We start from the raw sequence: 23,833 nt of genomic DNA on the forward strand, positions 1-23,833 counted from the left end.
CATTACCTAATCCTGACCCCTGCACTCTGCGCATTGCCTAATCCTGACCCCTGCACTCTGCGCATTGCCTAATCCTGACCCCTGCACTCTGGGCTTTACCTAATCCTGACCACTGAACTCTCTACTTTACCTAATCCTTACCCCTGCACTCTGCGCATTGCCTAATCCTGACCCCAGCACTCTGTGCGCTGCCTATCCCTGACCCCTGCACTGTACGTTGCCTAATCCTGACCCCTGCACTCTGCACGTTACCTAACCCTGACCCCTGCACTCTGCGCGTTACCTAACCCTGACCCCTGCACTCTGCGCGTTACCTAACCCTGACCCCTGCACTCTGCGCGTTACCTAACCCTGACCCCTGCACTCTGCGTGTTACCTAACCCTGACCCCTGCACTCTATGCTTTGACTGGCTTGACTTTTAACGGCACAGATTTAGGTATTAGTTAACCATACTCTTTTAGGGCCTGTCCGCAATTCGGCAATGCCCAGAATTCAACATTGTGTGCTACATCATTCATCTTCTTTTGTTGACTAAGGTATTTCATCTTCATATCTCCTTAAGACTGCCTCTTGTTCCAATATTCCGTGACCAATTGTTACTGGGCATGTAAGGAGGGGGGGGGGTTTCTTTTGTGGGTGTGGCTACAAATGAGGGTGTAGTTTTTTGGGGCATGGTTCTTATACCTTATCATAGAAGCTGCAGCTAATCAAATGGAGCCTTAAGCTGGGATCACACTAGTGGGAATTGAATGTGGGTTTCTCAATGGAGCCGGTTCACACATTTTCGTGGTGGCTGCGGAGTGGATTGCACAGGGATCCTGTGCATCGTTGGCTCTGTTTTCAGATCCGAATTTAGGAAAAAATTTGGGCCTGATTTGTCCCTGAAATGGAGAAAAGGAACGCTCCGGACCCCTGCTGTGAGCCGCACCCGTACTAAATGTGAACCCGGCTTTACTCATTCACTGGCTGGGGGGCTTTAACCTTCCTGGAGAATATGCGGTCATAAGAATTGGATGGAACACGTGGATTTTATGTAACGCATGGATTTTATGACCTATCTGATTTGGTGTTGGAAAAACATTGCAAGATCTTCAAATTAGGGGATTGTTCCTGGAAACCAAAGACTGTTAAGAAGTTTATTCTGGGGATCAGAGGCCTGTATATGTTGCAGATATGGAACATTGGTGACTATATTGTCTGTGTGCCCATTGGTGACTATATTGTCTGTGTGATTTGTACACATGAGTATTAGGATGTCCTGTCTGTGAACCACATGAATCATTCATTTTCAGTGACTAATTTGTGAGGAAAGCAGAGACTGATGGGTTTAGTCAATAAGGCAGTGTAATGAATATGAGTAAACGGCAGTCACCCCTAGCAACTAGATTTTAGATTACCGCGGTCATTTTAGGTAAGACTTTATTGCTGACTGGTTAGGATCTTCAGTGAGTCAGATTGCTTAATAACCCTAAAAAATTTTGTAGGTCAGCAGTGCTGAGCTCTAACCCTCAGGGGGCTAAATGTGGGATTTTCTCCAATAACCTCAGTTTACAGAAAAAACACAAAACTAGAGAGTGCAAAATCTGGTGCAGCTGTGCATCTGTGCATGGTAGCCAATCCGCTTCTAACTTCAGCTTATTTGATTAAACTTTGATTAAAAAAAAAAAAAAACCTTATTGGTTTCTATGCACAGCTGATTGGTTTCTATGCACAGCTGCATCAGATTTTGCACTGTCCAGATTTAGTAAATCAACCCCAGTAGATCTTGTTGCATTTTCTCCAGAGTTGCCTCATGTATACAAACCAGGCCCCTTTCACACCTGGCCGTTCGTCCGTTTTTTCATCCATCCGTTAAAGGATGAAAAATGGACATCAATGCGTTCTTATGGAAAAACGGATGTAAATGGGTGATCATTCATTTACATCCATTTTCATCCGCTTCTGTCAACATCCGTATATATTAGGCAGCAAGCGAACATTATGTCCATGAAGTTTGTAGTGAAAGCAGAAAAAAAATGCGCATTGCTGTTTGTTGTGTATGGGGCTGTGGAGCCCATGGTGAACCGTGTCCACAGCCAAAAGCTTCTACAATTGTCACATGAACATCAGAACTGGACTACAGAGCAATGGAAGGAGGTGGCCTTGTCTGATGAATCATGTTTTCTTTTACATCATGTGGATGGCTGGGTGCATGTGCTTCACTTACCTGGGGAAGAGGTGGCACCAGGATGTGGTATAAGAAGGCAAGTCGGCAGAGGCAGTGTGATGCTTTGGGCAATGTTCTGCTGGGAAATCTTGGGTCCTGCTATTCACGTAGATGTTACTTTGGTGACCATGCCTCAATGGGTCAGGGCTGTTTTAGCTAAAGGGAGTCATACTCAACAATAGGTGGGTGGTCATAATGTTAGGGCTGATCTGTGTTAATTGTCTCAACTCCTCCCTCTTGGTTGTTCATTAAGGCTCTCCATTATATCAATGGATTGATATAAAGGCATCAGAGGGGTTGGGCTACATGTGACTTCAGCTCTCCAAGAGCTCTGCAAGGTATCTGAACATACATCCTATGTAGTAATGGTTTATTAGCCACAGGTTTGCTCTAAAGTGTATGTAAACCCTAACCATGAACTTCTCCATTTTTTTTTTCTCCCGTTTTACTTAAATTTACCAATAATTGGGTTTTGTTATATCTGTTTAGTAAGTGCAAAAAAAAAAACCCACCACTGTCCTATCTGCTATCTTTCTGCTCTTATAAACTGCATTTGGGAACCTCTTTTGCTCCTCCTCATTCATACTTACTTTCCTCTCTTCATTCACAACTTGTCATATCAGCAGAGTGGAGCCGACATATTTATGGAACCAGTTGCAGATTTTGTACCTTAGGAGATAAGATTGTGCCAGCATGTTCAACTGTCCTCAAGTCTGTGGGCAGTATTACACAGAGAATTGAGGATCTATAAGCATTAATGGCCGTTGCTCACTAGGGAGCTGGTTGGGCATAAGTTCTGTCTATTTAATGGCTTTGGTGGGTTTGTCGCCTTTTGTTGTTGGTGGAAAACTTCCAACGTGATGAACTATCATGAGAGGAAGGCAGTGCACTGCTTGTGTTCCCTGGGATTCGAAGACCAGACCATGCCAAGCCAAGAAAGGCCAAATAACTAACTTTAAAGCGTAACTCCACTTTCGTTGAGAAAAAAACTTTCCCTATTCCCCCATTACAGGTTTAAATCAATATTCTTTGCTAGAAAATTACTTCTAACCCCAAAACATTATACATTTTTTTTTTAGCAGAGACCCTAGGGAATAAAATGGGAATCTTTGCAAGTATTTTTTTTTTTATGTCACACGGTATTTACGCATCGGTTTTTCAAACTCAATTTTTGGGAAAAAAATACACTTTAATGAACTTATAAAAAAAAAAAAAGAATATATATCCCAATTTTTTTGTAAAATGTGGAAGATGAAGTTACGAAGTAAATAGATACCTAACCTGTCACGCTTTAAAATTAAAAAAAAAAAAAAAGATTGTGGAATGTTGATAAACTACAGTACTTAAAAATGTACATAGGTGTTGCTTTAAAAATGTTTACAGGTTACCTGTTTAACATTACAGAGGAGGTCTAGCACTAGAGTTAGTGCTCTCGCTTTAACATTCTCCGCAATGCCTCACATTTTATTTTCTTATTTTATTTTTTAGTTTTACACTGTCCTTTTAAAAATTTTTTTATCACTTTTATTCTTTTTACAAGAAATGTAAACATCCCTTCTAATAGAAGTAAGGATGACAGGTCCTCTTTATGGAGAGATCTGGAGCCAAAAAGACCCCAAATCTCTCCTTTACCTTTAAAAATAAGGCAAAAGCAAAAAAAAAAAAAATTGTTTAACCCTGGACCAGAAGTGACGTCATGACATCACTCTGGTCCTCCAAGGCCATAGAGGAGATCAAAGACAATCTAGTCTTTGATTGCCTCTGGGACCAGCAGTCCGCGCTGTTAGAATGTTTCTCAGGAGCGCCGGTAAAAATGGTAAACCTGAGAAACACCGCTAATAGGTGGGTGGGTGGGGACATCCCCCCCCCTTTTGAAACCCCCCCCTTTTGAAACACCCCCCCCCCCCCTTTGAAAGTGCTCCAGTGGCTCATGAGCCGCTCGGAATACTTTCATGAGAGAACCTGTCACCGGCTGAAGAAAACAATACTGGGGTTATGGCTTGTAGCTTTATCCATAATCTTGGTAAACCACCTCAAAGCCACAACGTGTATGTATGTATGTATGTATATATATATATATATATATATATATATATATATATATATATATATATATATATATATATATATATATATATATATATATATATACTGTATGTGTATGTATGTATGTATCTGTGTGTGTGTATATGTGTGTATATATATATGTATGTATTGCGGTCCTGAAGTGGTGGAGCTGTACAGTAAAAACAGCTGATTGGTGGAAGATGGGCAGTGAGGCTAATTCCAATCATAATGCCTCATTTAGTTGGCTGGGTATGCATCTCAGAGCTGAAAGTGGAACATTTCTATTAAGGGTCATTTTGCCGAATACTAATATTTTTGAGGAGATGCAAGCTATGTTGATCCATCAAAATACTTTTCATACTCATAAAATACTGTAGTGGTAAGATCAGTTTGCCACAGATATGATTCTCATCATCTTCTCTCCTCCACTGTTTCTATATTGTATTTGTGGTGTTGAGTTATAATACACTATATGGCCTTAAGTAAAAAATCACTCCTCTGAATTATTGAGTTCAGGTGCACATAGCCTGCTCCATAAGGACTTCTTAAATGATTAGAGTAGTTTGTGTGGCGGATCCCATTTAGTCTGGACAGGGCCCCACTGAACACCACTGAGATGGTCCATCCCAACCCAATTTAACCCTAATGAACACTTTTGGGATTAAAGCCCCGTACACACGCACAGATTGTTGGCCGACCGATCGGCCATCTTTTGTCCAGTGTTGTTTGTTGGTTGAAATGTGCTCTAGACTTGCACTGGACTTTTGTTGGCCAACAAAAACCAACTTCAGAAGTGATGTCATGTGATGGTTGACTTTCCGTGTGTTTTTCTTCTCTGAGCATGACCAGTCTTGCTCATCTGATTTTTGTCTGCCGAAATCTGTACTGACTCTACTGACTCAGGAACAATCGGCCGTTCTGTTGTTGGCCAACAAACATTTTATAGCATGCACACCAGATTTTTTTCGGCCGAAAATTCGCAGTTAGTTGTCGGAAGCATCATACTAACAAGCCTACAATCGGCCGATCGGACGTTGGCTGACAATTTACGGTTAACAATCTGTGCGTGTACGGGGCTTTACTGAAATTGCAAATGTAAGTCCAATCTTCTCATCCAACATCAGTACCTGATCTCACTAATGTTCTTTTGGCTGAATTGGCACAAAGTTCCACTGACACACTCCAAAATCTTATGGAAAATCTTCCCAGAGGAGTAGGGACTGTTCTAGGGAAGGACCAACTTCATGTTAATGGCAATGGTTTTGGAATGGGATGCCTAACAGACTGATGCTTTTTTTTGGCCATATACAGTATAGTGTAGCCTGCTGGCTTCACGGAAGTGGCAAACGCGATTTTTAGACAAGAAGGCAAGATTAAGAACTATTCAGACTTACGTACAGCGTTTGTGATTAGTGCAAGTGAATGCATCACTGGCCTTGCAATGTCAAATTTGTGTCAAGTGTTGTAGTTGACTAACTCACACAGAGTTGCTAGCCCTTTAATTGCTAGCCCTTTAAACCACACTGGAAGTTATTTTTACACCCAATAGATGACCAATGTAATTCCATTAAGACAAAGCCTCTCATAAATAATTCAGGTTCTCTGGCCTTCCCTGATTAGCCAAAACTTAAGGTAGAATCCATAAATAGTGTTTTCTGTATCCGCTGCGTAATCTATATGAGAATCAATGTATAAGCTATCACTTAGGGATTCCAGTTGCCGGGAAGAGATTTAATAAATAGCCTGTCTGCGAATCATTAGAAATGATCGATGTCTATTCTCCATCTCTTTACAGCGATGATTCACTGAGGGGTGAGGAACCTTCCTCCCATTCATGGATGATCATGAAGCCTTGTGAGCGGTGGCAGAGCTCCGGCAAGTCCATGGAGCTTGGAGCAGCGGACTGACCCCCACACAGAGGCCAGAACAAAGATGAGCAAGATCCCCTTCCAGAACAACAGAGCCATGCAGGACCGGCGGAGTGTTTGTGTCTTCCTTCCAAACGATGACACTTTGAGTATCATCATCAGTGTGAGTACCTGCTTATCAATTCAGAGTTAAAATGAATTGTAGACAAATTTTATTTTTTTCCCTAGTATTGATTAGGATTTGGTTAAGGTATAGAACCCATGTCGGGTCTGTACTGCTATTTGGGACTCCGTTAAAGAGAGATTTACCCTGACATCCTGCCCTGAGGACAACAGCTAAAGAATAAATTGTTACTAAACCCACAACAGTACAATCAGTGTGTATATGCAGTAAAGCATGCTTGTTATACTCGCTGTTGAACCTAAGGGTTTAATCTAGAGATCGACCGATTATTGGCAAAGCTGATATATATCGAGGGCCGATCTGCACTTTCTCCGATATATCGGAATCGGCCCCTGAGGTGACTGATATTACCGATATTTTAGGAAAGGGCTTGTACCGGAGTGATAGCTGCAGCTAGAGGCATCACCCCGGTACCGGCGTCCATAGCCGACGGACGGCTGTCTTGTAATGACAACCGATGCGGCTGAGAAGCCGCTCAGCTGTCATTACAAGGATAGGGAGGGGACCTCCCGCTGCCTTCCCGGCCCGCTCTCTAACAACCAGCTACACACAGTTTAATAAAGTGAGAGGAAAAAAAAACAAATTGGGTTTGAACCTAGCCCTAAAAATGGGAACTCGCCGTTCCTGACTAACCTGTAAAAAAGAAAAAAAAAAAGTTATATATTTTTAACTTTGGGCAGCCAGCCTGTATGGCCGCCGAAGAGAAGACCCAATTAGCTCTGATCGGATCTCCATGTAAAAACCCGGAAGTGATTGTCATGACATCACTTCCGGGTACTCGGCGCCAAATTAAAAAAAAGAAAAACGGCATTCAAAACAGCCAGACTTGGCATTTTGAATGCTTTAAGTGCAGAGGGGTTTGGGGTCTTTTAGACCCCCAGATCCCTCCACCAGAGTACCTGTAGACATAAAAAAAAATACATTTCGGCCGATATCCGATGACCAAAATATCGGTATTGGCGGTAAAAAGAACGATATTGGTCGATCACTAGTTGTTACCTAGGCTGTTCCCTTATTTTGGACTACAAAATAGGTTTTCCTAGCTTCATCTTAATTAATTAAATGGGGAATTTGTAGTTTATAGAAGATAGTTTGGAAGAAAGATAACATTTGTGAACATCTGATCACAGAAAGTGACAAGGACACTACATTTTTGGCAAGACCAACAGGTATTTTTGGCACTAGCTGAAAATTATCTTAGCCTGAAAAAGTAAACTAATGCAGCCACCACATCTAAGGCCTGGTAAGCTGCAATATAATACATTTTTTTTTTTTTAAACTTTAAAGTGGAACTATACAGTAATCACCTCTGCTCCAGTGATGTGACGTCTGTGAGTCCACTCTCTGGCATCATCATTTTCTCCACGGTTCCTTCCAGGTTCGGCATTTGTGGGCCATCTTGATTGGGATGACCTAACTCCTGTGCATGTACAACTCTTAGGCTCCTTTCACACAGGGGGACCGTTCAGATCTACCTGTCCGTTTTTCAGGCGGATCTGAACGGTCACCCCATGCATCTCTGTGGGGCATCGGATGTCAGCGGAGACATGTCTGCTGACATCCAATCCGATCCGTCAAATCTGGACAGATGGAAACCCTGTTTTCCATCCGACAGACGATCCGTTTCCATCCGATTCCCCCATAGAGAACAGTGGGGATCTGACAGCTCTGTCTCTGCACACAGAGCGGAGACGGAGCTGCCATCCGCCTGTTCAGTGGGGGATGGGCGGATCGATCCCCCGCTGAGAAAAACGGAGTCCGCCGACGGACTCTCCTGTGTGAAAGGGGCCTTATGGCCCGTACACATGATCCGAAAATCGGACGAAAATTAACGCTTGTGAAAGGATCGGACGATAATCTGATCGTTAGTACACAGCTTACGAGAGGCGATCACGACAGTTCACCCGATATTATCCGGTCATGCAAACATTAAAATTTTGATCGTATTATAACACATTGTACGATAATCGTATTATCAGTATGTTGTTCGTCCGAAAAAAATGGTGAGCAGTAGACAGCGCATGAGCAGTAGACATCATTTTCCCCTCACACGCTACAGCGTGGTTACGCATACCGGAAGCTAAGAATTATCGTCCGAGAAAATTCGTATCGTGAGTAACCTCTCCCGTTAAGCGAATATTATTGAGAGCTGCTAGAATACGAAAAATAACGGATGGAACGTCGCCCGATTTTCGGATCGTGTGTACTGGGCATTAGGCTTCATATACACTAGCAGCTCCTAAACCTGAGTTTAGGAGCTTTTGGCATTTTTTTGCCAAAGCTCCTAAACTTAAAGAGGTTGTAAACCCGTACAACTTTTTTTTTTGTAACCTGAAAGAGAAACACATAATGAACTAGTATGCACCACATACTAACTCTCTGATATACTTACCTTAGAACGAGCCCCCGTCGTGCCGCCCACTTACCTGTATGACGGGCGACATGTCCAGTCGCCCGTCTTCCGGGATCGCGGCATCCGGCCATCTGATTGGCCGGAGCCCGGTAACGTCACTTCCGCGCACGCGCGTGGGAGCCGATAGTCACGGCACGGGGCTCTGAAGAAACGGCACCAGCGGCCGTTTCTTCAGAGCGCATGCGCCAGTGACGTCACTGGCTGCATGTAAGGTAAATATCTCCTAAACGGTACATGTTTAGGAGATATTTACAGTACCTATAGGTAAGCCTTATCATAGGCTTACCTATAGGTAAAAGTTACAGAGGAGGGTTTACTTACTCTTTAACTCCATAAAAACCTATGGGGTTGATTTACTAAAGGCAAATTACATGTGCACTTTGCAAAGTGCAGTTGCTCAAGAGCTTAGTAAATGAGGTAAAGCTTCAATGCACTTCACATATCCAATCATGTGCAAGGAAAATTTAAAGGGATGCAATGTTGCTTGCACGTGATTGGATGATGGAAGTCAGCAGAGCTTTTGCTCATTTATTAAGCTCTGGAGCAACTGCTCTTGCAGAGTGCAACTGCACTTTGCAAAGTGCACAGTCTATTTGCCTTTAGTAAATCACCCCCTCTGTATCAATGTACAAATAGGCTTTTAGCAGGCTTTAGGAGCTGCTGCGGTTAGGGGAGCTTTAACCTCCCTCTACTGAAAGCAGAAAAATTGAGTTCAGGATAGGAACGTTTTGACTGCTGGCTGTAGGAGAACGTAAACCGATTTTGCTTTGTTTTACAATTCCCGCGGCCGCGGTAAATGTAGGCAATGTTTATGAAGCCAAAATAAGATTGAACAGGAAGGTAAGAAGACTTTATTGCAGAGAAGTCTTATTGCAGAGAAAACATAGAATGCCTCTTCTACAATAAGTTGTAGTTTGCAGTTTTTATTAAACAGATCTAGTTCCACTTTAAGTGACCTTTGTTTCCTTTTGTGTAAACTACAAACAGTATATAAGTATATAAAATGTTTCTGTTAAAAACTATGAAAACCATTGCTGAGTCCACTGTGGGTACATTTATTGCCTTCTTTTTTAATGATGTAACGCAGGGGCAGGCAACCTGCGGGCAGAAGCCGCTAAGTGTCGAGTCCGTCAGTTCACGTGATGAAGTCACATGCACCCGGCTCGTGGACATTTTAAAGTGGTTGTTAAGCCACTTTGTTATGTTTATATAAACGTCCCTGTTTGCTAATGACAAGCGTCCCAGTGCCTGTGCTTTAGTATTAAAATGCCGATATATACCTGATTTCCGAGCGCCGCTCAACGCTCACGTGACTGGCTGACTCTCCCCTCTCCCGATTTGACTGATAGAGCGGGAGGGGCTGAGAGCCCCCACTGATATCAGCTAGGAGGGGAGAGCTGGCCGGTCAGGTGAGCGTCTAGCGATGCTCAGGAATCAGGTATTTAGCGGCATTTTAATAATAAAACACAGGCATTGGGACACTGGTCATTATCAAACAGGAACGTTTGTGTAAACATAACAAAGTGGTTTAGGTAGTAGCTTAAGTAGCTGCAGGGGAAGGGGGGTGTAGTATGCAGGGTGTGTGTGCAGGGGGGGGCTGTGTGATGTGCAGGGGGTGTGTGCAGAGGGGGCTGTGTGATGTGCAGGGGGTGTGTGCAGGGGGGCTTTGTGATATGCAGGGGGGCTGTGTGATGTACAGGGGGGGGGGGGGCTGTGTAATATGTGGGGGGGGGGGCTGTGTGATGTGTTGGAGGGACTGTGTAATATACAGGGTGTGTGTGCAGGGGGGGCTGTGTAATATGCAGGGGGGGGGCTGTGTGATGTGCAGGGGGTGTGTGCAGCGGGGGCTGTGTAATATGCGGGGGGGGCTGTGTGATGTGCAGGAGGGACTGTGTAATGTGCAGGGGGGATGTGTAATATGCGGGGGGGGGGCTGTGTGATGTGTAGGAGGGACTGTGTAATATGCAGGGGGGGTGTGCAGGGGTGGCTGTGTAATATGCAGGGCGGGGTGGCTGTGTGATGTTTAGGAGAGGCTGTGTAATATGCAGGGGGTGTGTGCAGGGGGTGTGTGCGGGGGGCTGTGTGATGTTGTGATGTGTAAAAACGACTGTGTAATATGCAGGAGGTGTGTGCAGGGGGGGGCTGTGTAATATGCAGGGCGGGGTGGCTGTGTGATGTTTAGGAGGGGCTGTGTAATATGCAGGGGGTGTGTACAGGAGGGACTGTGTAATCCGCAGGGGGTGTGTGCAGGTGGGGGCTGAGTAATATGCAGGGAGGGGCTGTGTTATGTAGAGGGGTCCAGAGGTGTGGGGCTGTGTAATGTAAAGAGATACAGAAGTTCAGGGGTTGTGTAATGTAAAAGGAGTATGGAGGTGCTGGGGACTGTGTAATGTAAAGGGGTCCAGAACTGCGGGGGTTGTGTAATGTCAAGGGGGTCCAGAGACATGGGAGCTGTGTAATGTCAAGGGGTCCAGAGCTGTGGGGCTGTGTAATGTAAAGGGGTCCAGAAGTGCGGGGGTTGTATAATGTAAAGCGTACTAGAGCTGCAGGGGGCTGTGTAATGTAAAGTAGTCCAGAGGTATAATGTAGAGGGATCTAGTGGTGCAGGGTACTGTGTAATGTAAAGGGAGCCAGAGATGCGGGTGCTGTGTAATGTAAAGGGGGCCAGAGGTGCGGGGGCTGTGTAATGTTATCTTCATTTATTAGCAGGTGAATGCGACCCTCCATGCATTCACATACATTTAATCCGCCCCTTAAATGGAAAAAGGTTGCTGACCCCTTATGTAACGTGTACATTTTTTTTTTTTTGCAGGTTAAAGCACTTTGTCAGGAGTTATTAGACCAAATATGTGACCTCCTCCGGTTGAAAGATTGCCATCTCTTCGGACTCAGCGTTATTCAAAGTAAGTTCCCGATTTGTGTCCGGTCCTCTTCCTTATCATATCTTTGCAGAACAGGTCTGAACCCGGAAACTGAATAGACCCCTTAATGCAGCTAGATCTTCTGTTCTGTTGCTTGTAAATTGCCTGGTGAAGGGGTAGGGTACAGACATATTCTTTCATAGTTGTTTGCTCCTGGAAAATAAAGTGATTCTAAAAGGCAAAACTTTTTTTATTTTTTTATTTTGGATTTAGGGGCGAAGGTTAAAGATATTCTTTACTGTCTCATGAGCCTTGGAATATTTCAGTGGTTACACTAATAAGAAATCCTGGGAATTGTGCCATTTCGAGTCTTCTCTACTATTTGCAATATGCCAACCCTGATGAAGGGGGGAGTGTTCTGAGCCCCCGAAACACATTGGCACTTTTATGAACAAACACGGGAACGAGAGTTCTCACTTACGATTCTAAAAGCGCGATTTACACACCTTTGCGCATGTCGCACATAGCGCAGCCCATTCACTTCAGTGGGCTGCCCTATGCGCGTTGTCGCCCAAAAGAAGCTCCTACTCCTTTTTTGAGTGACAAGCTTAGCACAATTTTTAAATGTGCATTTTGCCACGCGACAAACTCAGCAGAGTCGCACTGGGTTTGGGGTGCCATTAAAGCCTGACTCCACATTGCATGAGTTAATTGCTCCCTTTTTCTAGGAGTGAACACCGAGCCTCTGGAAAATGGTGCTCCCCCATGTCCAGCTGTGGACTGTCCCTGACATATTGAGGTCCAGAGCCGGTGTATGGGCGTAATGATGTCAGGAACATTCCACCGCAAAGAATGCTAGATCACGAGGGGGGTAGGAGCTGATCGGTCTTGCTCTCAGATAAGAGGATTTGGGGAGTATATCTAGGCCAATGATGGAGAACCTTGGCACCCCAGATGTTTCAGATGTTTTGGAACTACATTTCCCATGATGCTCATGCACTCTGCAGTGTTGTTGAGCATCATGGGAACTGTAGTTCCAAAACATCCGGGTTGCTAAGGTTCGCCATCATTGGCCTAGATATACTCACCAAATCCTCTGATCTGAGAGCAAGACTGATCAGCTCCTACCCCCCTCGTGATCTAGCAGTCTTTGCGGTGGACTGTTCCTGACATCATTACGGGTCATTACGGATCTCCAAACCCCTAGAACAGGGGTGTCAAACCTAATTTCAGTGTGGGCCGCATCAGCATTATGGTTGCCCTCTAAGGGCCGGTTGCATCTGTTTGAACAGATGTCTGGAGCACCCCATCCCTCTTTAAATTGGATGTCAAGCTCCCCCCCACCATCAGAAGTCAAGAGTTCCCCCACCCTCCCTTACATCACAGTGCATCCCCCTTATCTTGTGCTGCTGCTGGGAAGAAGCTGGGGGCAGAGCTGGGAGGCAGAAAGTGCAGGGCCTGGAGGAGGGCTGGAGTCAGCTGAATGCTGAGACCAGGGGAAGCAGAGATTAAGGGGTGCAGCAGCTGCACAGAGAGGCGCAGAATTTGAAAGGGGAGTTCTGTCCTCCTCTCTGCTGCCGACTGCTAAAGCAAGGCAGAGACAAGGGAGGCGCCGCAGCTGCAGGAGAGGTGCGAAGGCCACATGAAATTGCCTGAAGGCCCGGATTCAGCCCACGGGCCTTGTGTTTGACACATTTTTCCTAGACAGTTAACCCATGCGGCACCGGCACAGCTCCACTGCATGGGACAACCCATGAGTGCCCGGAGTTCAGCTTAAAGAATAATGGCACCCACACGTGCGTTGTGCATTTTGCCGCGATTTGGATTTTTTAAATCGCCTAATATGAACGGGGGCCCAACACTGTCGGAGGCAATTATAATCTCAAACAAATTGTAGCAAAATATTATTTTCCATCCAATCATTCTTCAACTGTCATTTTTAAGGACAGATTTGAACCTGACGTGTCATGAGACGATGATGTCATCTGACAGGTTTATACACCAGGCCTTATATGACCTGATTCCACACTTCTTAATGATCATCAGCTTTCTTTACCCGGAGTATAACCTTTCTGAAGTCAAGACTCATGGAAAATAAAAAATGACAGTTCTATTTTTATAAGGACCTTGTCTTTCACCTTTCCAATAAACCTGAGCAGGCAGAGATTGATAGAAAAGGTACCATTATTACCTTGTCTATAGCTTCCCCGGAGTTAATTACCAATGTATTTATCTGTTCTCTCTCAGCACTCGGGTCAATTATCACCAGCCTGGACACGTCTGGTGTCTGACACGACCCCGTTCTTATCACTGAACAAATCGCTGAACAACTTATCCAGTCATGCTGGGCTGTCAAGTTTAAATTCTTTTATTTTTTTAGGTATACTTAGTGCTTGGAGAGAAGGTTTCTTTTCTTTTGTGCTAGTTTAGTTTTTTGTTTGAAGTGGACTTTTCAATAAATGTGCACATCGGAATGATTACATTCCTAATTTGTCACAATACACTCATTGAAAAGGTGCGTTGGTGGAGCGCTGGACCCAATATTAGGTAAAAATTAGACGTACAGTTATTAACCACTTCTGGACTGAAAGGATTTGCCCCCTTAATGACCAGCCAGGCCATTTTTTGCGATTCAGCACTGTTACTTTAACTGACAAATGCGTGGTTGTGGGATGCTGTACCTTAGGCCCCTTTCACACATACGGTCCGTTTGTCCGATTTTCATCCATCCGTTGAACGGATGAAAAATGGACATCAATGTATCTCTATGTAAAAACGGGTGACAACGGATGATCATCCGTTAACATCCGTTTTCATCCGCTTCTGTCAATGTCCATTTTTTGGAACAGATGAAAGCCCTATTTTTCATCCTTCAGAAAATCGGATCGGACGAAAAAACGGATGTAAACGGACAAATGATGAAAAAAACGGATGAAAAATGGATGCAAAAACGGATAAAAAATGGGTGGAAAACTGATACATTTTGATGTGACTGAACTGATGAACTGAATGGACCGTATGTGTGAAAGGGGCCTAAATATAATTGATGTCCTTTTTTTCCCACAAATAGAGATTTCTTTTGGTGGTACAGTAAAACCTTGGATTGCGAGCATAATTCGTTCTGGAAACATGCTTGTAATCCAAAGTACTCTTATATCAAAGCAAATTTCTCCATAAGAAATAATGGAAACTCAGATGATTCGTTCCACAAGTCCTTCAGTTTATAGTCTACATATATACAAAGATTATAGCAATGTGATAGGTTGTGTAACCATAAAATGTCCATCCACAATATGCAGCCTTCCCAAGGGGATTAGAAGCAAAATCTAGCTGAGCTACAGAATATAAGAGAGATGAGAGGCGCCTCTAAGTGTAGCAATATGGTTACATTTAATAAAGGTTCAACATTTAGCAACTCACATGGTTGATAATTAAAATAGGCACACCTAAGTATGCAGGCATCCAGGGTAAAGCTGTCCACATAGACCATCTTCTGAACCACCGGCTCTCACCACTGTCAGTCTTCAATCGTGACCGGGAAGAATAGCCTGCAGTAGAGTGATCTGAAAGTGAGGCTTTGAATCACTCGTGGAGTGCAGCGGGGAAGGGATGATGAAGATGGCGGTGCACAGAAGATGGTCTATGTGGACAGCTTTACCCCGGATGCATGCATACTTAGATGTGCCTGTTTTAATCAGCAACCATGTGAGTTGCTAAATATTGAACCTTCATTAAATGTAACCATATTGCTACACTTTAGAGGCTCCTCTCTTCTTTTTTATACATGACGCTACTTGTATATCAAGACATTGCTTGTATATCAAGTCAAAATTTATTTAAAAAAATTGCTTGTCTTGCAAAGCGCTCTCAAACCAAGTTACTCTCAAACCAAGGTTTTACTGTATTTGATCACCTCTGCGATGTATTCATTTTTATTGCATTATAAACAAAAAAAGAGCGACAATTCTGAAAAAAAAAACAATATTTTTCATTTTCTGCTATATAACATTCCCAAAAGAAAATGAAATCTAATTTTTTCATCCTCTTAGGTCCGGTTCACACTTATGCGATGCGGGAAGGCTGCGAATCCGCAGCCTGTTCCCGCATCACACACGCACCCCCGGCAGTTCACACTGCCATATGCGATACGCTGGGGGTGTCAATGTAATCTTAACGACACCCCCAGTTTGATCGCATATCGCAGTGCGATCGTGCAGTTCGCACAGGATCGGATCGCACAAGTGTGAACCGCTGTGCAATCCGATCCTGATGCGGCTTCCAAAAAGGGTCCCTGTGCGTGTTTGGTGCGGCTGCGGTGCGAATTTAGCCATACAAAGTGCATGGCTAAACTCGCACCGCACAGCCGATCGCATGTAATGAAGGAGCAGTGCGCTCCGACATTACATGCGAACCCCGCACACGCACAAGTGTGAACCGGGGCTTAGACCAATTTGTATTCTGCTACATATTTTTGGTAAAAAAAAATTCCAATAAGCGTATTTCGATTGGTTTGTGCAAAAGTTATCGCGTCTACAAACTAGGGAAAAGATTTTTGTCATTTTTATTTTTTTACTAGTAATGGCGGTGACTAGCGATTTTTAGTGGGACTGCAATATTGTGGCAGACAGATCGGACCCCTTACTGACATTTTTTACATTTTTTTGGTGGGGGGGGGGGGGACCAGTGACATTACTACAGTAATCGAGTGCTAAAATATGCACTGTTACTGTAATAATGACACTTGCAGGAAAAGGGTTAACCCAGGGGTGATCAAAGGGTTAAATGTGAGCCTAGGGGAGTGTTTTCTAACTGTATGGGGAAGGGGCTTGTGAAATGAACACTGAGATAAAAATAGGAGGATCACAGGCACTCTGTGTTCATTCCAGAGAGAACGGTCTGCTGTGTTTACAAGAGCAGACTGTCGTGGATCGGCTTCCTCACTGCCTAATGGGGGCAGGCATGCGCCTCCGGCACAGGCACAGGTATGGTGGTTCGTGCAGCCGAACCAGCCTGCCACACTATATCTGCGACAGGCGGTCAGCAAGTGGTTAAATTCAGCTCTCTGCCAACTGCGGTCTTTGGAGTGGCCAGAACTGTTAAAAAAAAAAAAAAGAGGGATACAAGTTTTTATCAAGTACAAAAATGTTTTATTTATGTTGACAATAGGTAGGACGATATAGCTAATGTGTTTGGCGGGGCTCACAACTCCCCCGTCACCAGCGCTGGGCTATGTTCTGTTCAAAATGCCGCTTTAGACATGTTTGTTTATTTCTTACTGTATTGGACGATTTAGAGCCGGTTCACACAGGCGCGACCCGACTTTGCCGGGCGACCTGTGAAGTCGCGGTGCGCAGCTCGCACCGCGACCTCGGAGCGGCCGACACGGACTTCATATAATTGAAGTCAATGCAGGTCGCTCCAGGTCGCCCCAAAGTAGCTCAGGACCCTTTTTCTAAGTCGGAGCGACTTGTGTCACTCCTATTAGAACGGGTCCTGTGCTAATCTATGGCAGGCGACCCGCGGCGAATTGTCAGGCGACCAGGTCGCCCCAGTGTGAACCGGCTCTTAAACCACTAATAAACATATTTAAATAAAAAAAAAAAATGCCGCTTTATGCATTGACATACCTCCTTGGACCCTGCCTGCCTTGACAATATGGTCACCTGCTGACTAGACATGTGCAATTCCCTTCAGTCCGAATACAAATTTGGACGAATTTTTGGTTAATCGGAGATTCATGTATCTGAAATCTCCGAAAGAAATAGTAACAAATGTCAACGTTTTGAATTTGTTTTGTTAGTTTTCTAACGAATTCCAAATTTTGGGAACGGTTAGAATACGGATCAGTCAAAAAAAATGATCGACCCATTAGAATTCTGTCTGAAGAATAGCTGATTGTTAAGCTGTGTCCTTAACAATTGATGACTCATCAGCTGTTAGCAGGCTTTCTTACTGACAGCTGAAATCCATGCTGGCCATACAAAAATGTTAAAAAATCTGCATGGGGTCCCCCCCTATCCATACCAGGCCCAAGCCAAAGTTTTAAAAAAACGCCCCTCCCCCCAAATTTATATCAGACCCTTATCTGAGCATGCAGCCTGGCAGGTCAGGAAAGGGGGGGGGGAAAACGAGCAATCGCCCCCTCCTGAACCATACTTGGCCACATGCCCTTAACATGGGGTGGTGCTTTGGGGTGGGGGGGTCTACTCCCGACAACCCTGGGCTGTGGTTGTGGGGGTCTGCGGTTGTGGGCTCATTGGAATCTGGAAGCCCCCTTTAAGAAGGGGGGGCCCCCCCATATCCACCCCCACCCTAAAGGGCCTGACATGGATTGGGGGGTCCCCACGTTGTTTTTTGTTGGATATTTCTATTTCTGGTATCGTTTTGGTTAAATTTCATCTGTCAGTGGGGAAGCCCGCTGACAGCTATTGAGTCATTGGTTGTTAAGGAGGTGGCGGCGGGCTTCCTGGTCCGCTGTTCAACAACCAGCTATTCTTCACACACAATTCGATTTGGCCGATCATTTTTCAAGCGATCTGGAAATTTGGAATTTGTTAGAAAATTAATAAACTAAACAAATTTTAACGAAACAAATTCTGAAACCAAACTAAATGAATAACTAAACAAAATTAGTAACATAGTGAACCATAGTGAAATCCGAAATTAAACAAATTTTTCCATTCTGCACATGTCTACTGCTGACTTGGCACCATCCAAAGGCAGCTTCATTCTTCAATGAGACAGAATTTGAACCTCAACACAATTTTACTTTAGCCATTTGAAGTACAGAGGATGTTTTTCCAGTCTTATGAAGTGCATGGAAAATAACAGAAACACCTCGAAGTGTAGACTGTTACATAGTTTATTAGATTCACAAGTAGAACAACTAACATGGACTGCAAGGCTCATTGATAAAAAAAATCCCTATTGAGTTGACGGGGCTGGAAGGAAGCCGATGCTCAGCTGTTGGCATGGACAAGGAAGCCGGCCGGGACCGTCTGTCACTGGGATCGAGGGCTGGAGCGCAGAAGCTTGAGAAAGGAGCGCGTTTATCAGTCCAGGCATTGCGCAAAAGCATTTGAAACCTGAGAGCAACAGAAGAGACTTTTTGGAGTTAAGAACACATACTTGAATAGAAATAATTTTTTTCAACCAGACTTTAGTGTAACGTTAAGCTGCCAAATGCCAATATGTATTGGAAATCCTGATTTGGCAAATTATGGCCCATTTGGGGTTCCATCTCAAGGTCTCTGAGCATTCTGAGATGTGATCATTCTTGATGTTGAACAGTTATCTATATTTCCTAAAAGTACCAATTTGCTCGATCCAGAGAATCAAATCATTCATGAATCCTGAACATTCACCATTTATGACTTTGCACTTTTTTTGATGATTGGGAGGAATTTGATGGCTCTGGTACACATGGGTAGAGTCTCTCACAAGCCTCTTGGTGGGCTTTCTTGCCCCTTTAACTCCATGGCTTTGTATACTTGGATTATAAAGTCCAGTATAGGTTGCTGTCATCGGGCAGCACTGTAAGTTTTCACTTGTCTGCGGTTTACCCTGTGAATGGCATTGTTGATGTAACACTGTGCCATTCAGGGTGATGCATGGAAACAGCTGAAGCCACCCTGATGGTTGTGTCCTCCAGGACTTACATTTCTGGGCCTGCAAATTCCAGAATTACCATCCACAGCAAAGAGCTCTTTCTTCTTCATTTACAAAGAACAATAAATTGCTTAAGTAAGCAAGCTTGAAATTAATTTGAACGACAGCACAAGATTTACACGCGTTTCTTCGGCTGCTAATATTCTGCACACAATCAAATTAATGGGCAGAGGTAAACTTTTGCATACCTTGGTATTTTCTGTATTTAAAGCTGAACTCCAAGCACAAAAACTTTCATCTAAAGTGTTACTAAACCCAGGACCCTGCAGTCACTATATCTGCTCTCCCCAGGAGTCTTCAGTCACTATATCTGCTCTCCCCAGAACCCTGCAGTCACTATATCTGGTCTCCCCAGGAGCCTGCAGTCACTATATCTGCTCTCCCCATGACCCTGCAGTCACTATATCTGCTCTCCCCAGAACCCTGCAGTCACTATATCTTCTCTCCCCAGAACCCTGCAGTCACTATATCTGCTCTCCCCAGGAGCCTGCAGTCACTATATCTGATCTCCCCAGGAGCCTTCAGTCACTATATCTGCTCTCCCCATGAGCCTGCAGTCACTATATCTGCTCTCCCCATGAGCCTGCAGTCACTATATCTGCTCTCCCCAGGAGCCTGCAGTCACTATATCTGGTCTCCCCAGGAGCCTGCAGTCACTATATCTGGTCTCCCCAGGAGCCTGCAGTCACTATATCTGGTCTCCCCAGGAGCCTGCAGTCACTATATCTGCTCTCCCCATGAGCCTGCAGTCACTATATCTGCTCTCCCCTGGAGCCTGCAGTCGCTATGTCTGCTCTCCCTAGGAGCCTGCAGTCACTATATCTGGTCTCCCACAGTACACAAAACATGGAAATGCAATTATTTTAAGAAATAAAAACTGCTAAATACATTTTCTCATTAGCAGTATATAGCAGTCTTGTGACTTCTATCAGTGTCTGGTCAAAGCTTGTAGGAGGAGCTTTCATTCTCCCCTGATTGTCCTGTGAAGCTGCATGACCCCTGACCCTCTGTCTTGGCCCTGTGCTGATCGCATGCACCCTCCCAATAAAAGTTAAAAACTCTTTAGTAATATACACCGAACTGAGCATGTGCAGAGAGACTCCAAGGCTCTGTTCTATCAGGAGATGGATTGGGGACAGTGGAAGAAGGGGAGGATCAGAGAAGAGAGGATCATACATACTTTATACACAGTGCAGTGCAAAGGATTAACCCCTTAGGTTCCGCAGTGAGTATAACAAGCATGCTTTACTGCATATACAGACTGATTTTACTGTTGTGGGTTTAGTAAGAATTTTACTGTTGTGGGTTTACTAACAATCTTCCTCAATTCCCACAAAGGGTATAATCCCACTTTGCTTGCACCAAATGCCTTTGCAAACCCATATATTACTTTGCAAAAGTAGATATGACATCATATACTTTTTTTTTCTCCCTTCTAAACAACTACAAAAAAAAAATTGTAAATTATAGTAAGGTGTTCCTATATCTCTAAATGGGGCAAGGATGGCTGGACCTCCAAATATATACAAATATAAATTCAGCCATGCATATATAAAGCTGGCCATACACTAGTAGATTTTTTAACGAACACTGGTATGAAATTGCTTGTACATTCAATGAGTGGATGAATGTCGTTTGAAAGTACTTCGAAATTTTGTTTACATAAAACATTCAATTTTGGAGACAAAAAACACATACACTGTTAGAAGTTTGATCAAGATTTTCCATCCTGCTCCTCTGAATTTTCTCTTTACTGCAGTTGAAAGCAGTTGATTTGACCCCCGTGATTAAGCTCCGAGGGGCGGAGTTAAACACATTGGAGGCGTGGCTGAGACTGCCATTTATTTCAATACCATTGGGTTTGCGTTGATGTGAGGCTTCATGGGATGCATCCTTTGCTCAACAGTTGTTTGGAGCCGAGACAAATTCCCTGGGCTGCACTCCATGGTGGACACAGAATTGCTTTCCCTTGTAGCCTGAGCGACACACATTTTCCATTACCTGTTCCTGTAGATTTGACACCACTAAAGATTAGAAAATCAATTCAGTGGAATGAGGGTTTTTGTGGGAGGTTTTATGGCGATTCGGTTTTGAACTCGATTTCCTTAAGTGGGTTGGAATGTTATCCCTAGCTCCTAGAGCTCGGGACAAGAATAACGACAGATTGTCGGTGACCTTCCCACTGCAGACAGGGACCTGGCCCTTGTCTCCATCCCTTTTCGCTTTGGCCTTGGAGCCATTGGCCATTCTCATTTGGGAGTCTCCTGTGGTTGAAGGTCTGCAGATCAGCGCCTTAGTAGAAAAGATCTCTTTACGTGGATGATGCATCTCCTATATCTTTACAAACGCTTCCCTACAGGCTGCCCTGGATCTATTTTAATTAATTTGTAAGATTCTCGGGAATATGTATAAATTGGGCCATGGACAAGTTGACAATCTTTCCCTTAGACCCTCAGGCTCGAGGTAGAGGCGGCAGTTTTTTTTTTTTAGGTAGAGGTAGACGAGTGGGAACCTTTTATTTGGGGGGGGGGGGTGCGCTCTCCCTCAGTTGACAAGATCGACTCTACTCCTTTCCGTACGGTATGGGGGATTGGCCTTACCAGACTACGGTACATATTACTGGGCAGCCGCCGCCCTTGTAACGGTCCAGTGGTGGTTTATGCTCTCACGGGCTAATGCAGCCTGGAGGCAGCCACCTTGGCGCGTATAGCACTTGAGTGTTAATTAATTTTAATTGCCAAAATAAACGATTATACTGGCCAATTAAATTAATTGATGCTCAAGTGCTTGATGAGCCTAAACATATTACACAGGTTTACAAGCTTCAAACTTTATTTTACCAAAACGTCGCTGCCAAGAATCAAGGCGGCGAGATGGCCAAAGCGTCCAGTGTCCATAAAGCCCAAAATGTATGTATAGCCAAAATTTTTATTTTTTTATTTTGGATAGATTCATTTTAGATTTTTTGCCTCACTGTGTACCATTGGGGAAATTTACATTCACCTCCCCTCCCAGAGATCCAACAGGAAGTTAACCACTTCAGAAGGTTTTACCCACTTAATGACCAGGCCATTTTATGTGATTCAGCACTGCGTTATTTTAATGATGCTGTACCCTAATACAATTGATGTCCTTTTTTTCCCACAAATAGAGCTTTCTTTTGGTGGTATTTGATCACCTCTGCGGTTTTTAGATTTTGCTCTATAAACAAAAAAAGAGCGACAATTTTGAAAATAACACAATATTTTTTACTTTCTGCTATAAATAATTCCCAATAAAACTCAAAAAATTTTATTTTTTTTATCAGAATTTGTATTCTGCTACATATTTTTGGTAAAAGAAATCCCAAAAAGCGTATTTTACTTGGTTTGCGCAATAGTCATAGCATTTACAAACTACGGGATAGATTTCTGGACTTTTTATTTATTTTTTTGTTTTTATTCGTAATGGCAGCGATCAGGGATTTTTAACAGGACTGCGACATTGCGGCGGACAGATCGGACCCCTAACTGACATTTTTGACACTTTTTGGGGACCAGTGACACTAATACAGTAATCAATGCTAAATAATATGCACTGTTACTGTATAAATGACACTGGCAGGGAAGGGGTTAACGCTGGGGGTGATCAAAGGGTTTAATGTATGCCTAATAATGCTTACTGACTGTGTGGGGGAGGGCTCTGTGAGAGGCACAGAGAGATCGGGGTGTCAGCTTAGCTGAAACTCCTGATCTCTCTCTGCTTGTGTGACAGAAGCCCTGCCTGCTTTGTTTACATAAGCAGGCGGGTCTTCTGTCAGTTTCTGTGACAATTGCCGGAGGCCGTCAGCGATCGCCGCCGCTCCTCCTCCTAACTCCCGCTGTGTCTCATCACAGCAGGAGCGCGCGCCGCCGAGACTGCCTGCACATGATCACGTAGATCTACGTGATTATGTGCAGCCGAACCGCCCTGCTGCAGTAAATCTGCGTGGGGCGGTCGGCAAGTGGTTAAAGACCGCACTTTTTATTTTATTTTTTTTTAAAACCTGCAAGACAATTGCATAATGTGCTAGTATAAATCACATGTGCTAGAATGACATCACTCCGCATGTGCGTGGGAGTCACAGACCGCGCACGGAGCTCTGAAGGGACTGCACGGATATGCTGTCTCTTCAGAGTGTTTGCGCTGGTGACCTCACCGGCTGCATGCAGTGTGAAAATCTCCTAAACTGTGCAGATCTAGGAGATATTCAGTGTACCTACAGGTGAGCCTTATTATAAATAAGAAATTATAGGCTTACCTTTTAAATTAGGGGAAATCCCCATTCATACAGTTGTCCCCAAAACTATGAACTGATTTTCCCCTCACCTCTTGTTCTGAGAACAGCTCTAAAGCTTTGAATGTCCCCTGACATCTCCTCGGGTGCAATGGTCATCAGTACAAATAAAAGGGTGAATTTCCCCACTGGGGACCCAGACCGCAATAAAAATGAGAGGTTATAACCATTGCCAACTCTTTCCAAAACAAAAAAAATAAAATAAAAAAAATGTTTTCCATAGATACACTTTTTAGGAAATACAGGTTAG

General features: G+C 44.0%; 1 protein-coding gene across 2 annotated transcripts in view; it reads left to right on the forward strand.

The window, feature by feature from the left end:
* Positions 1-23,833, forward strand: part of FRMD6 (FERM domain containing 6) — a 147,645-nt gene that overhangs the window by 81,992 nt on the left and 41,820 nt on the right. For both annotated transcript variants that reach the window (XM_082242666.1, XM_082242665.1), the window contains exons 2-3: positions 6,070-6,305; positions 11,552-11,642. In XM_082242666.1, coding sequence (XP_082098792.1) covers positions 6,207-6,305; positions 11,552-11,642 — 190 coding nt within the window. In that variant the 5' untranslated portion in view covers positions 6,070-6,206. The remainder of the gene's footprint in view (positions 1-6,069; positions 6,306-11,551; positions 11,643-23,833) is intronic.

This window comes from Pelophylax lessonae (genome assembly GCF_965119305.1).
Source record: "Pelophylax lessonae genome assembly, chromosome: 13".
NCBI lineage: Eukaryota > Metazoa > Chordata > Amphibia > Anura > Ranidae > Pelophylax > Pelophylax lessonae.